At 44.8% G+C, this 15,170-nt stretch overlaps 1 protein-coding gene across 1 annotated transcript in view; it reads right to left on the bottom strand.

The window, feature by feature from the left end:
• Positions 1–559: 559 nt before the first annotated feature.
• Positions 560–15,170, bottom strand: part of SLC1A4 (solute carrier family 1 member 4) — a 27,668-nt gene continuing 13,057 nt past the window's right edge. The window contains exons 3-8 of the mRNA XM_019635473.1: positions 13,677–13,739; positions 11,557–11,723; positions 7,556–7,789; positions 6,097–6,291; positions 5,651–5,785; positions 560–3,485 (exon numbers count right to left, since the gene is read on the bottom strand). Coding sequence (XP_019491018.1) covers positions 3,251–3,485; positions 5,651–5,785; positions 6,097–6,291; positions 7,556–7,789; positions 11,557–11,723; positions 13,677–13,739 — 1,029 coding nt within the window. The 3' untranslated portion in view covers positions 560–3,250. The remainder of the gene's footprint in view (positions 3,486–5,650; positions 5,786–6,096; positions 6,292–7,555; positions 7,790–11,556; positions 11,724–13,676; positions 13,740–15,170) is intronic.

Below are 15,170 nucleotides of genomic sequence, written 5' to 3'. Positions count from 1 at the left end.
ATTCAGAAGCCCCAGGGAGTGGAAACTAACCTTCCAGTGTGAGCTTGTAGGATAATCTTACTATAAAAGACTCTTAAATTCCCTAATTGTGCTGGAATGTGGTGTTGCTAGAAACGAGATTATATAAAAGAATGGGCTGGGTGTGGTGGTGAAGATGGTAGAGGGATGGGCAACTGCTTTATGCTGGGACTTTCTCAGTAATCCTATGGAGCTTGGCTCTTGGTTTACAATAGATGCTCAGTTAAGTCCCGTTGACCTAGTTTGTCTAACAAGCCTTAACTTTATGGAAGTAGGGGGCAAAACTGCTCACTTTTTGCAAGAACCCTGCAACGTGAAATGGGAGAAGCCCAGGGGCAGCTGGGCTTCACCAGCTACGGCCTCCTGAGTGAGCACCCCACAGCAGTTTTGCCCACCAGAGCAGACCTACCCTGCCTCAGGGGGTCATGCTGGCTAAAAGCTAGAAAAAAAAATCAATTCAGTTACCCACAGGCCATCCCCTAGAAGAACTCCATCAGTAAATGCCCCTTCAAAACAAGAAAGGAATAAAGGAACATGCAGATCCTAGTAGAAATACTGTATTTATTTTGGAGGACGGCTATGTTTAAGGCAAATCTCACACATACAAAACAGTCAGACGAACAATATTTGAACAGTTTTTACAATGTGTTAGAAGAGGGGACATCTTCAGACAATGTGAAAGTGGGATTTTCCCCAGCTGGGTCACTCCGGGTCTGATTCCATTTGTGGATTGAGAAACAGGAAGAGAACAGCACCTTCTCCCTCCCAGAGGAAGGGGAGCTACCACCATCAGGATGTTACATGGAAGAATCCTTCTCCAGGCCACAGCGCTCTCCTTGATGCATTTCCAGGTCCAGGATAGAAGAGGTGCAGGCACTGGGTCTAACTGTCCAGCTCTCATTTCCACGTTTTGTGAAATTCACTACTAAAAACAGTAAAAATCAGGATGCCGAAGACACACAGTTTATAGTTAGGTCACCTCTATCTAAACTCAAACTTGTTTGATTGGAGCTAAACCAATAATACATACACACACAGAATAGGCATGTACATACACAGCCATATGTATGTGGAAGAGGGAAAGAGGAAGTGTGCTAGAGCCTGAAAAGTAGTGAATGCTCATTTACAGTTTGGAATCAAACAATGTGATTGTTTCCCTTTTGAAAAATTCAAGGTATTAGCAACAAGCTCTAGCAAGAGGGTAAAGGTTTCCAGGCATCTCTCAGCTCAGTTCCTGGTCATTCCTGGCTTCACAGAAGGGAGTGGCTTAGCTGGTATAGAATTGGGAGGGAGCTGGGCCTTCCCACTGGCCGGGTCAGCTCTGTGTCCCACGGCTCTTCCCCACTCCTTTTGCTCAGGCGCAGGCCCCTAATTTTACAATGGAGGAGCTTGACTGCTTCCGTCCCGTCCATCCATTCTCACCGCAATGGGACACACATCGTGATGGTGTGTTCCCTTCTGTAGGGCCTGGGTGACAGCAAAACCACAGCAACAGGGAAAACAAAGGAATGAGCGAGGCTGATCGTTTGGGAGCTTTGATGGCCTGCTGTGGGGTGGCAGAAATGGTGCCTGGGCCTGGGAGTCTCAGGGAAGTCTGGTACCCAGAAATGCGACGGGAGGTGGGATGGTTCATTCATGAACATTTGAAGGACATCGGGAAGAGGCTGCCTTTGATGCTATCAAGTTACTACAAAGAGAGCAAGTGGTGTGATGAAAGCGGCTAATGCACACAGAGAACACAGCCCTGCCCATAAGCGCTGTCTTCACCAGGAGATCCAGGCCTATGAGGAGAAAGGTACCACTTAGGCACAAAATAAGAGCATAGGGGTGTTACGGTAGTACTTGATATCCAAGAAGTGAAATGATTGTCTTCATGGATTCACTCAGTTTGCCTCACCAAATCCCTCTGAGGTAGGAAAGAGGCAGGTGACATCAGCCCCATTTTACAAATGGGGTGAAGTGAGGCCCCAGGACTCGCTGCAGGTCACACTTCAGATACACACCAACAGCCACAGTGCTACAGCAGTCTTGTGCCTGAAAAGCCTTCCCTGTCCCTGGCAACACTGGTCTTCTCCACACAGGCCCTCATCTTGATTTAAACTGAACCAACAGGCGTCTGGAGGAATGTGGACATTTGGCTTATAAACTATTATGTACTGGCAGGAAGGGAAACCCAGTCCCCAGAAATCAGCCGAAGCTAGGGCATCTGGGGACCTGGGAATGGGGGCAGCCCACCCCAGTTACTGGGAGGATTTGCGGGGGGGGGGGGGGTTGTGTGTACATTCCCCTCCCGCCTCCAGAAAGCAGCATTTTAGGGAGGCTCTAGTTGAATTAAAAGAGAGTGATAATCTAACCAGGGTCCTGAATGGGATGACCACATCACACCTCCCCAGAAAAGGCTCCACTCTGGCCTGCTGCCAAATCAGAGAAGATGGGGATAAAGCTATAGTATTGTCAGATGCCCAGGTCAAGGTGCCGTAAACTTCCCCAAGCCTGGGATGAGAATGGGGATAATTGTGTATGTGTCCTGTCCTAATTAGGTTGCTTCCTTTTCCCCTGCAGGCTAGACTCCCCCTCCTTTCTTTGACCTCAGAATTTAGATTGTTTACTTAGTGCCACTGACCAGAGAACCCAGCAGTGCTGACACCATCTGGAGTACTTCTAACTTGACAGTGTGCAGAGCCTGCAGCCCACTAGCAGTCAGTGAACCAGGAGGCAGCCACACCTAGGTGTAGTACAAACTCTTAACATCTAGAATCCCAGCTCAGTGAATTCCAGCCAAGGCTAGGAATTTGGGAATTTTTCCAATTACTACAGCTCACAAGGCAATGTGACATGACTGCAAGCCTCCTGGGTTTGCCCGGAAAGCACCCAATGTAGAGTGACTGACTGGGTGCAATGAAGAGTCCATCTGCATTTTTCCAAGCCTTAACCACCAGGTCCCCATGAACCTGTTGTTTCCCAGAGCCTAGCCCCTCAAGGGCATGTTTCAAACGGAGCCTGGTGCACACATAGTTGCACCTGGATGTGGATCAAGCTAAATGTCAGGGTGTCCTGGTCCTCCATAAACAGTTCTCGCTGGGAAGCCCAATGCCTGTGCCGAGAAGTGACCCTCAAACTGGTGATTGGGCCAAAGTATTGCCCGGGAGGCTAAAGTCAGTGAGAGCAGTGCCTGGTGGCAGTGGCAGTGGCGGGGCACCACCATCGGCAGCAAGCCTGAAGCCCAGCCCCATCACAGAACTGACTCCTTGGACTCCAGTTCTGGGGTGCTGGCCGCAGGGCCAGTGGGGTTCTGGTGTGTCACCAGAGGGGACGTCTCCTCCTCCGACTTGTAGTTGGGGATGGCTTCCACTTTCACCTCGCTCAGTTCCTGCTCCCCCTTCTTCATCGCCTTCTGATTCAGGTAGTGAAGAATGCCTGCACCCAGGGCGTCCCCTTCCACGTTCACCACGGTGGTGGTACGGTCCCTGGTGGGAAAAGAACAAGGCAGGCATTATGGCCGATGCCGCCTGGAGCTCCCAGGGGGACAGCGCCGTCACAGGAGGCTGAACCGCTGTGGAGAAGCCGTGACCCTGAGGCTCCTGGAGAGCATGCTACCAAGGGCATAAGGCCTTGTTTTCCTCTAACCTGATTTTCTTTTAATATTTTTTATTCTTATGAAAGTCATAGATCCTTACTGTGGAAAACTAGGGGGAAAAGAGAGAAGTATAAAGAAAAAACAGAAGTCACCCACCTACATTTCACAACTCTGAGTAAATCAGTACTAACATTTAGATCTGTTTCCTTCTGGTCTTCTTTCTATGCAAGTATTTTATGTGTAATAGACATCGTCATATAAAAATCACATACAATTGGGATGATAGTGTAGATACGGTTTTGTGTCCAACTTTTCTTCCACTCACTGTTACACTGTGGGAGCTTCCCTTCTTTTTCTCATCTCAACACTACATCTCTACTGAATATTAACCGTCATATGCGTTCTGTGGCCATTGGCAACAACACCTCACAGAAAATAGCATGGTCCTTTCCACAAGCTTGTCTTCCCATAGATTAGCCCAGGGGTCGGCAAACTGTGGCTCTTTGGGTACGTACATGTGGCTCTGAAGTAAAATTGAAAATGAAAATAAAACTATCATAGTTTCATTTATAAATTTTTTAAAGGCTATTATTCACCTAATGGTGATTTCATTTGTTTTATGGCTCTCGAATAATTTTTTTTTTTTTTTTAGCTGAGCCATCCTGCCACCTGTTGGCAGCTCAGCGGCAACTTAGCTCGGGCCGGGAATAGAACCACAGTTGCTCAGAGCTCGCACTTTTGAGCGAGCTCTTAACCAACTGAGCCTCTCGGCTGGCCCTCGAATAATTTTTAAATTGTTGTGAGGGACAGGATTGGCTCTTCCATCTCAAAAGTTTGCCGAACCCTGGATTAGCCCAATAACCATCCTTTGTCCCTGGGGCTCAGAGGGAGTATTGTGCCCACTTTGAAGAGATGGGGAAAAATGTGAACTTGCCTAAGGGTACTGGAGAAGCTAAGGGCTGTGGAATCAGAGGCCACACGGTGGTGGGGGGCTCGTGTGACTTCAGGTCTCTCCTGGGCAGCCCCCCCTGGTGCCTACTTTCCTATTCCCAGTTGAGCGTCTCTTAGATGCCTGCCTTCCCCATGCAGACGAGGAAGGAGATGGGGCCTCTGACCCTCGGCTCTGGTCCTGTCCTCCTCACCAGCTCAGGGACTGCGTTCCCTCTAATGAGTTGTCTAGCCTGGCCAGCAGTACCTAATTCACTAATGCTTACTGCATGCTTTCCCATGTGCCTGCAACTCTTCTATGTGCTGTGCATATGTGAACTCATTTAATCTCCACCACAGCTCTGGTGTAGGTTCTATTATTATTCCCATTTCACAGGTGAGCAGGCAAAACACAGAACAGTCCTATCACACATGTAGTAAAAGGCAAAGCTGGCATTTGAACCCAGGTCCTTGGGCGCCAGGGCTCATTTCCTTATCCATATGCTCTACTGTCCAACACTAGTACCTCAGCTGACCTTCCCTATAAAACAGCTATTGTTCATATCTGAAAAAGTTATCATGCAACTCACGAATCAACACTCAGAAACTGTTTCGTCTTTCCAGGAACCCTGGTGATGGCAGTCTAGATCATAACTTTCCAAATCCTCCCGGGAGCCTAAGCCACGGCGCCCACATCCGCTGGGTTCATCTTCTCTTCCCTCACAGAAATCACTCTTTTGGACTTTCCAGGCCAAGGACAATCATTTTCGAAGGCTCACTACTTCAATGGCTATGACTCCTATGCAGCCAACAATCTTCACCGATGTTCGTACCCCGCCTGGGCCTGTGCTGGGGGCCCAGCCTGGGCCTTGGCCCCACACTTCCTGGATGCTCTAAGCAAGTTCTCAGTAATGACATTTCATAGTCATTCATGGGCCTTTGACGCTCATGTTGTTTAATTTTTCCTAGCTCTAAATTTTGTCTTGCCAGCACAACGGTGGGCTCCTTCACCAGGCAGGGAGCATGTTTGAAGTTTCTCTGCATGCCCCAGGCCTAGCAGAGTGCCAAGCTCCTGAGGACTCAATACAGACTTTCCTTTGTTCGGTGCCCTTAGGACTTGCTACTTACACAATCCAGTCCACAGCCAGAATCAGAGAGAGGTCATGAGTGGGCAGCCCAATGGCCTCCAGGATGATGGCGATGGTGAGGACCCCTCCAGCTGGCACGCCTGCTGCTCCAACACTGGATGCTGTGGCCGTCACTCTAGAGGATGGCACAGCAGGGGCAGCCATTAACACAGAGCATGGGGTGAGCACAAAGAAATGCAGCACATGGCAGCCACGGCTTGGAAACTGAAAAGCACACACTCCTACATTCTGCAGGGTGAACCTGTGAGAGATAATCCAATCTCTTCAAATAATGAATTCACCCTATGCTCATTTCATAAATGAGACACCCGAGTCATGACAAGATTGGAATTTATCAGGTGTTTTTTTTTTTCCCAAAGGAAAACAGAAGAAACACCTCAAGTTTTGACCTAGGCCTAAAGATGAAGGAAGGAATAATGAACTTACAGAATGGTGAAAATCTGTCCTGCTCTCAGCTCTACATTGTTGAGCTGGGCAATGAACACCGCAGCCACACACTGGAAGATGGCTGCTCCGTCCATGTTCACAGTGGCCCCGATGGGGAGAATGAACCTGCTGATCCTCTTGTCTACACCATTGTTCTCTTCAATGCACTTTATCATAGAGGGAAGGGTTGCTGAGCTAGAAATGGAAAAGTAACCAGCCATGAGAACAGTCCTTCCAAGGGTAACATATTACTCAGCTCAGACCACGCACGGAACAGAGCAATGAGCACCGTCCTAATTTCTGGCTGTCTCTCTTGAAATAAGAGAATCAGATTTGTTTCAAAGTTTCTATCACAATGCGGGGTTTTGTCAACTCCCAAAGAATTCAAAATCTGACTCCCTAGTTTTACCTGTTATTTACCTGGATACACCTGTGCCAAATTTCTCAAGAACCACACATTGCCTCATGCTGTAAAATGTTCTCAAGAGAACAAAGAACTATTGACTCCATATGTGCATCTCCTCCCATGAATGGTTTTTCGCCTCACAAAGTACAAGGCAAACTAGGATTTTTTTCCCCCCCTTTTAGGCCAAGAAGCAGAAATGGCTCTGAGAGTTTAGAAAGAGTGACTCTGTTCACAGATGACTAGAAAGAACAAGACCTGCTCTCTGCAGCTGCCTCTACAGGCTTCGCAGAGGGTGGCTGGCACAGTTGAGAAGTAGGTTTGTTTCTGTCTAAGTCAGAGATACTTACCTCCCTGATTCTTTTTATCACCACTACTTTGTCATATAAATAGTCTTTCAGCAGGGGAGGAAACATGCGGTACAGAGGCAAAAACTAAATGTGAGAATGAAATGATGTGCTGCCATCCTTTGAAAGTTTTCTTTGATGTATTCGGAAAGCCCAATTTTTTTTTAAAGGATTTCCAGTAATGACAAGGTGTATCTTTTGTGCTAACTTACATAATCCTATAATACTGTAGATTCCTAGAGAGCTGAGCATGTATCCCTCACCGTGATGCCGTGGTCTTATTTTCTTTTTAGCTTTCTTTTTTTGCCATGGTCTTACTTCCTAATTCACACATCCAGAGGGAGAATTAGGCAGTTGTCATTCTAGAAACTTCCCTGCAGTGTGTTGTGCGTGAAGTGACTCACGCAAAGGCCTTACCAATTAGGGTGAGGACCCACAGTTCCTATGGCTAAATAAGGATCTGGTTGACCTCCAAGGAGCCAGAAGGAGAAGGAATGAGGCAATCCCTCATACAGGCAATCCCAGAAATCTGCTCCTATAAGTAAGAGCTGTGGGGCTGGTAATACAAAATATCAGATGAGATCAATTTGGAGTTTTCAAAACTAATATGTCAAGATGCCAGTGCTGGCTGTGCATCTACCACTGGGCTCACCTGGTTCCCATATTAACATGGTTCAGAGCAGCCAAAGGGCACCCGAAACCCACTCACCTAGAGCAGGTGGCAAATGCTGTTGCAAATGGTGTGAGGAGGCCCAGGAGGAACCTGAACGGGTTTTTTCGTGTGAAAACAAAATATGTAAGTGGCAGGACAATTCCTCCATGAATAAAATGGCCCAATATAGATGTGAAGATATATTTCCCAAGGCTGGTCACGAGCACGATGATGTCCTTCATTTCCACAATCTTGCTTCCAACCAGGAACGTGATGCCCACAGGTACGTACCTAGGGCATGAGCACAGGGTACTTGTCAGTGAGGGTGATGTGATGAAGGTGCTGGGAGGTGTAGGTCCTTCCTGATACAGAAAACAGGCACTTTCAACTAGGTGATCTTCATTTCTCCCTCAGATGACCCTGAGGAGCAGAAAGGCCCATTTTACAGGCCATGAAACTGAGTAAAATGAACATGCTACATCACCATGTGTAATGGAGTCAGGACCAGAAACCAGACTACTTCCTCCTTGGATATAGCATGTTCTTGCCAGATAGATGCTACCAGCCGTATGTGCTCCCAGGTGGAAAGGCAAGGAACACGTCAAGACTGCTGTCTGGGGCTGTAGCTTGACTGCTGGCTTTGCTTAGGCTTGTTCTGAGAACTTAGAAACACAAAAGACTAATACCTATTTAGCAGAATTGCTGTGATACGGAACTGAGATAAAACTGGGACTTTTGTGAAGTTTTAAATTCTTTGTGGTTTGGAAAACATGATTCCGTGGGAAAAAATCATGAACAATGACTCTCAGGAAAACACTCCTGGAGCGTGAAGATTTTTTTTAACGGGGGATGGGAAAAAGGAAGGGAAGGAATAAATGGGCGCTACAAAGAACCAAAGTCAGTTGTTTTGAATTTAATATAAAATGAGGAAGAGGTTTATAATCATTGACTTTTTGGGTAAATTTTAACTATGTAGTTAATAATGTCACATAGTTCAAATTTCAAAGGGTATAAAAATATGAATAGTATAAGGTCTCCCTTCCACCTCTGTCTCCCAAGCACCCAGTCTCCTTCCCTGGAGAAAGCCAACATTACTGGTTTCCTGAATTTTTTTTCCAGATATAGTCTAAGCAGTATTATTAATTTAAAATCCCATAATAACACATGAATACATTCTCCTTTTGAAAAATTACAACATTATAGATTAGGCCCAAATCCTCTCTAGGCACAACCCTCAAGCCAGGAATCCCCAACCCCCACCATAAACATTCCTACCTCCTATGCATTTAGATACATAGGTATGTATTTAACTCTATGTTTACTTTTATTTTTTAATTTTTATTTTTAAAGGAGGACACAGCTCACAGTAGCCCATGCAGGGATTGAATCGGCAACCTTGGTGTTACTAGCACCACACTCTAACCAACTGAGCTAACCGGTCACCCCTCTGTATGTTTACTTTTTTTTTTTTTTTTAAGATTTTATTGGGGAATTGGGGGAGGGGAACAGCATTGGAAGTCGGGGAATGGGAACAGACAAGTTGCTGTCCTTTCTGTTCTTCAATCTAGTTGTGGAGGACGTCACTTCACTGGCTCATGTTGGTATTGTGATCATTGCGCTCTTCCGGGTGAGGCAGTTACTTGCCGGCCTCTGGACGGCTGCTCATGGGGGCTTAAGAAAATGCACGCCAACTGCCGGCCAGCCCCACTGCAGCCTACCGTTGCCGGCAGCTCAGGGCAGCCCAGCTCCAGGTCGAGCTGTTGTTCACCATCTTAGCTGTAGAGGGCAGCGTCACTGGCCCGCGTGTGGGATCCAAACCGGGGCCCTGCTGCTCAGAGCTGGTGTCCCAAGCCAACTCCTAACCAATGCGCCACTCGGCCGGCCCTGTATGCTTACTTTTAACCCTGCATTATGTCTTTAGGTCTTTTCATATCAATACATAGACATCTACATCATTCTGTTTTTTTAATTGTGATAAACACTCATATGCATAACATAAAATTAACCATTTTAACTATTTTTAAGTATACAGCTTAGTGGCATTAAGTACATTCATATTATTGTGCAACCATTACCACCATCCACCTCCAGAACTTTTTCATCATCCCAAACTAAAACTTTGTATTCATTAAACAATAACTCCCATTCACCCCCTCTCCTATCCTGGCAACCACTGTTCTACTTTCTGTCTCTGTGAATTTGACTACTGGAGGTACTTCTTATAAATGGAATCATACAATATTTATCCTTTTGTGTCTGGCTTATTCACTTAGCATAATGTCTTTAAGGTTCATCCATGCTGTAGCATGTGTCAAAATTTCATTCCTTCTTATGGCTGAATAATATTCCATTGTATGTATATGCCACATTTTGTTTATCCATTTGTCGGTAGAATTCAGCTATTTCTACCTAAATATTTTTTCTAATACTTTTAGAGGACTCTTTCCTTCTTCCTCCTTCTTCCCTGGGTAGTTTAATGCATGGGTTGGCACTATGAGTTTTACTGGAACATAGCCACACTCATTTAATTACAAATTTTCTATGGTTTCTTTTGTCCTGCAATGGCAGAGTTAGGTGGTTGCAATAGAGACCTCATGGCCTACAAACTTTGCTGGCCCTGTATTTAATCCACTGAGAAGTTATTTCTGTGAATAATGCAGGTGAGGCAGGTGCTTTGATATTGGAGTAGGTAGTTTCTGAAGGAAAGAAAGCAGAAAGAGCTACTGCTGAAGATCCCTCCCATACCTGGCTGAGGTCCTTTAACCAGTTAAGGCATATTAAACCCCAATTCTGTGTGAGATGCACTTTCTGGGCCACAGAGCTTGCCCAGCAGTTAGACAGCAGGGGCTGCCTTACCGAATACCTGCTTATGTAAGTAGTACATCACAGTGAAGAAATGACTATAAAGTGGTTTCCAGATTAAAAACAAGTGCCTTAACATAGAAACATCACTTTCTTGCACTGAGTTTCCTTTAAACCAAGTTTTGGGAGGACTTTGGACTAAATAAATAAGCCAGGAAAAGAACATAACCTGTGATAAAAAACAGTTTTTCCTTTCTGAAACTATTCCTCTCCCCAGAACAACAACAGTCACATGAAGTGTCATGTTTGCAATAAGAGTCAGACTCTGAAATGTTTGGTTGAGCAAAATAAACACCACCAATGGGGGCTCCGGGCTTGGCCTCCCACTCAATTTCAAACTTTCCAACAAATTCCAAGCTTCTCTCCTCAAGTTAGTCTAGCGGCCACCCCAGTGCCGTCTGAGAGAGAGAAGTTCTGGAATATTTAAGGGTTGATGATTAGGAAAATGCTTTGTGCATGAAAAGGATAAACTAATTTCTCAACAACGAGTGGGTGGAAGCTAAAACCCACAGAGGTTTGGCTTGAGTAAAACAGCAGAATAAAGCTTATGAGGGATTACCACTCAAATTGGTATGATTGCTGAGAAGTTACTTTAAGGGATCTGGTCAAATTTTTACCTTTTAGCCAAAAATCAATCTAACAATTTTTATTAAAACAATTACACTTTCATTGATATTATATAAAGAAATATTTATGTTTAAAAAAAGACCATTCTAAGTTTATAGATGCAAGGGGTGCAGATGGAGCTGTGCTCCATGTTGTGAAATACTATAGTAAGGGGCCCCTTTGAAGCTTGAAGTCTATTATTTTAAGATAAATGAGTCTTATTTTATGCAGCTGATAGCAAACTTACAGAATTCATTGTTCCACAAGACGATATGGGCATTTCATATGATATGGGATGATGGCTGGAACCCATAAGTAGATCACCAATGATAGAACCGTAAGGGGTCACTGTGGGTGCTGAGGAAGTCACTGGCAACTATGCTACACTCCTGATTCTCCGAGGTCCTGGACAACAGGAGAAACTGCCTCCATCTCCATCACTCCCTGTACCAGGACCGACTGGTGGTGCATCAACCACATACAGAACCCAGGGCCAGGTGGTCCCACATGGGTGACCTAGAACTGAGTCAGGGTCTTTTCTAGATGGCAGGAGAAATAAGAGGGAGAGTAGGCGGCAGGGCAACACTCACCACATAATCCACGACACAAGAACCATCGTTGCCTCATTGAAGGCATTGAAGAAACGAATGAGCTCTTCTCCTTCAGAGCCTATTTTCTTTAGGGCCACTCCTAACACCAGGGCAAAAAGGACCAATCCTAAAATGTTCATCCCTTCGATCTCAGTGCCAATGGGGATCTGTAGAATCGGAGAGGACAGAGGGTCTAAGTTTACAACAGAGGAGTGAAAACTAAAGATGCATTTGCTTGGTGCTTCCACCAGACTGAAACACTATGCCCAGAATGAGAAAAAGTTCATACGTGAATTTCTTTTAACCTGCAGCAGTTTCACAAATCAAGCAATAGGAAAATCAAGGGGAGATGGACTCTAAGGATATGGAAAGTCAACAAACAAAAATTTCACCTAGTTGTTAACTCTAAAAGCTGTTCAAAACTGGCATAGGTTGAAAGAGAAAGTAGTGAGCTCCCTGTCACTGGATATATTCAAGTAGAAGTTGGGTATTCACTTCAAAGGGTTGCTTTTAAAAGAAGAGGTGGTTGATGAAAAGCTCCTTCAGATCAAAAGTCAATGATTATAACTTTGCCTCCTAAATGTCAACAAATTCTTTGTTGCTAGGCTGTAATGATGACCTCCTCGCTGACAGATTTCAGAAAAGATTTTTTGAGATCAACATGGATAATTTCACGATATCACTGACTTAAAATGTATAGATACGAGGTCGGACAATTAAGTTTGCGAATTCATCCTAGAAAAAGTGCTACATACCTCATTGCTGAATATCACTATGGTCACCTTCAAAGTACTCCCCTTGGGAAGCTGTGCACTGACACCAGCGCCTAGTCCACCCTTCAAAGTAATTTTGGAACTCTTTTTCTGGAATGGCCACCAGAGCTATCGTCACATTACCCTTGATGTCCTGAATGTCATCAAAATGTCTTCCTTTCAATATTTCCTTTATCTTCAGGTAAAGAAAGAAGTCATTGGGGGCCAGATCAGGTGAGTAGGGAGGGTGTTCCAATACAGTTATTTGTTTACTGGCTAAAAACTCCCTCACAGACAGTGCTGTGGGAGCTGGTACATTGTTGTGATGTAAGAGCCATGAATTGTTGGTGAAAAGTTCAGGTCATCTAACTTTTTCATGCAGACTTTTCAGCACTTCCAAATAGTAAACTTGGTTAACTGTTTGTCTAGTTGGTACACATTCATAATGAATAATCCCTCTGATATCAAAAAAAGGTTAGCAACATCATTGCAACAAGTTCACAAACTTAATTGTCACACCTCGTATAATGGGTTCTTTACTTTTTCCAGTGATGTTGAATCTCACTACTGCAAGCATGTATTAGACAGACATTTTATTCCATCAAAACACTTATGAATATCTCAACAGGAACCATATGTCAGCATGGTAAAAAAACAGAAAGAGCATTTTTACCATAGTTCTAGTCCCAGCTCTGATATTAAATAAATTTTCTGAGCTTCAAGTTCTTCATCTTCAAGATGAAGTGAATTGGACTAAATTAGTAGTTTTCAACAATTTTTTTAAAAAGCGGAATGTTTCCTTCAAAGAAAGGCTGGTAGCACTCAGAGCCTCTCAGACCTGAGGAGGTGTATGCATGGGGTTGGGGAAAGGGCCAAGTACCTCCTTCTTCCCATGACAGTTCTGTGGCTGGACTGAAAAATCCTTGAGGTCCCTTGTCCCTTCCAGCTCTATCATGAAGGCTGGGACCTAGCCCAGTGTCTGGCAAACAATAGGTACTCAAAAAAAAAAAAAAGTGTGAATGATGACTAGAGTAAGTTAAGCCCCTCAGACAAGTTCTATATGTAGGGGTAGGTTAAGTCACCTATTAATTATATTTCAGGATAGCAGAAGGGGTGTTATAAAATACTTTTGAAAAAAGGGGCTGTTAGTTCCAATTTGGTGAAATGGGTCCATCCGCTAAATATTCCACAGCTACGGACACTGGCCTTTGGTGATGTTGGTAAATAACTAAAGGAGCAAACCTAGATCCTGTGCTTCAAACAGTCCACCCAAACTCCAAAGTTTACAGCATTGTGTACGCTCCTTCAATTAAGAAGCATTATTTGCTTTGTAAGTATTTGTCACAGTGAGTTTATAAAGAGCTTTACCTTTTCACGGGTTACGTTTCCAGTGCTTGTGTTGTGGATCACCTCTCTATAATCAGTTGCATACTGTGAGCAAGAGAAAAAAACACCCACTGTCAGTTCACAGGAGAAGATGGACCCACAGCAACCAAGAGCTCTGCTGGGCCTCTTGCTACTCCATCATTATTCGTTCCGAGTGTTCTGGGCACTTCTCATGTGGTTGGCCTGACAAGGCCTCTAAAAACTGTACAAAAGCAACGTAAGACCAAGGCAACATGCACTCCAAGAGTCCTCTGGGTTATTTAGGAACCCAAGGAAACAGGGAGGATTTCCTTATGTCCTTTGGATGGTGGTTTGGAGGAGGAGGTCTGCCCAATTTCATGCTGATGGTTTGATATTTCAAACAGCTGACAGTTCATATTATTTGGAGAACCTTGGTTATTAATTCCATAATGCCCAAGCTCACTTTTCAATGTGTCACTTATTTTCATTCATTTATTTATGCTCCACGTGGTTTCAGACCTTATTTGAACGCGACTGCTTTTCAGCATGTTTCTAATGTGCCTTGTGCCTCCACTCTCCAAAGGATGGGCAAGACGGCATTTTCTGGTGGAGTCTTCTTGGAGACCCACTTCTCAAAGGTGAAACTTCTCTCCAGCTGTGGCCCTACACTTGACTTCACATACTTCTGCACAGCACACACAGGCGTCTCCCTGTGGCAGCGAGCACTATCAAGTGGGATCTGTTATGAAACACCTTCCTGACCTTTTCTAAGGACGCCTGACTTCTGAACTGTCGAGAGCAGCACATTAGGAGGCATAGACCCGGAGGCCTGCTTTGTGCCCGTCTTTGAGGAGCTCTGATCTCTCTCAGCTTTGATTTATCAAGCTTTCAGACAGGCAGAGGTGTTTAGCAGTCCTGTGATCAAGGGTGGCAGGAAAAGAAAAACTCACCCCACAGCTTCTGAAACCCCATAAACCTTTTATTTCTCTCCTACTTCACATTGTATATTCAAGCTGCAGCTGTGCTTATATGCAGATTTCTTTTTTTTAAAGAGAGAGGTTGTAAATAGAAACCGAAAAGTCTTTTCTTGAAAAGGGCAATCAGATTAGTCCATCTAATCTAGACCTTTATATTCCTTCTCTGTGTAAAGCATGGCCACAGGGACATTACTTGCAGCATTGGTAAAATTAGGGAAAAACTAGAAACAACCTGAGTGTCCATCAACATGAGATTGATGGAGTAAAATTATGGTATGCTTATACAGTGGAATATAGCCAATAACATTATGCAAAAGCATATTTACCGATGTCAGAAAAGGACCACAATATACTGCCTTAAAAAAGAGCAGGTCGGGGGCCGGCCGAGTGGCGCGATGGTTAAGAACTCGCTTGGGATGCCAGAGGGCCCCGGTTCGGATCCCACATATGGGCCAGTGACACTGCCCTCCACAGCTAAGATGCTGAACAACAGCTCAACCTGGAGCTGGGCTGCCATGAGTCGCCAGCGACGACGTGG

Source organism: Hipposideros armiger, unplaced genomic scaffold (assembly GCF_001890085.2).
Source record: "Hipposideros armiger isolate ML-2016 unplaced genomic scaffold, ASM189008v1 scaffold_2, whole genome shotgun sequence".
NCBI classification, from domain to species: domain Eukaryota; kingdom Metazoa; phylum Chordata; class Mammalia; order Chiroptera; family Hipposideridae; genus Hipposideros; species Hipposideros armiger.
The sequence above is the reverse complement of the archived record's forward strand: the minus strand, read 5'-3'. Positions and strand labels throughout refer to the sequence as shown.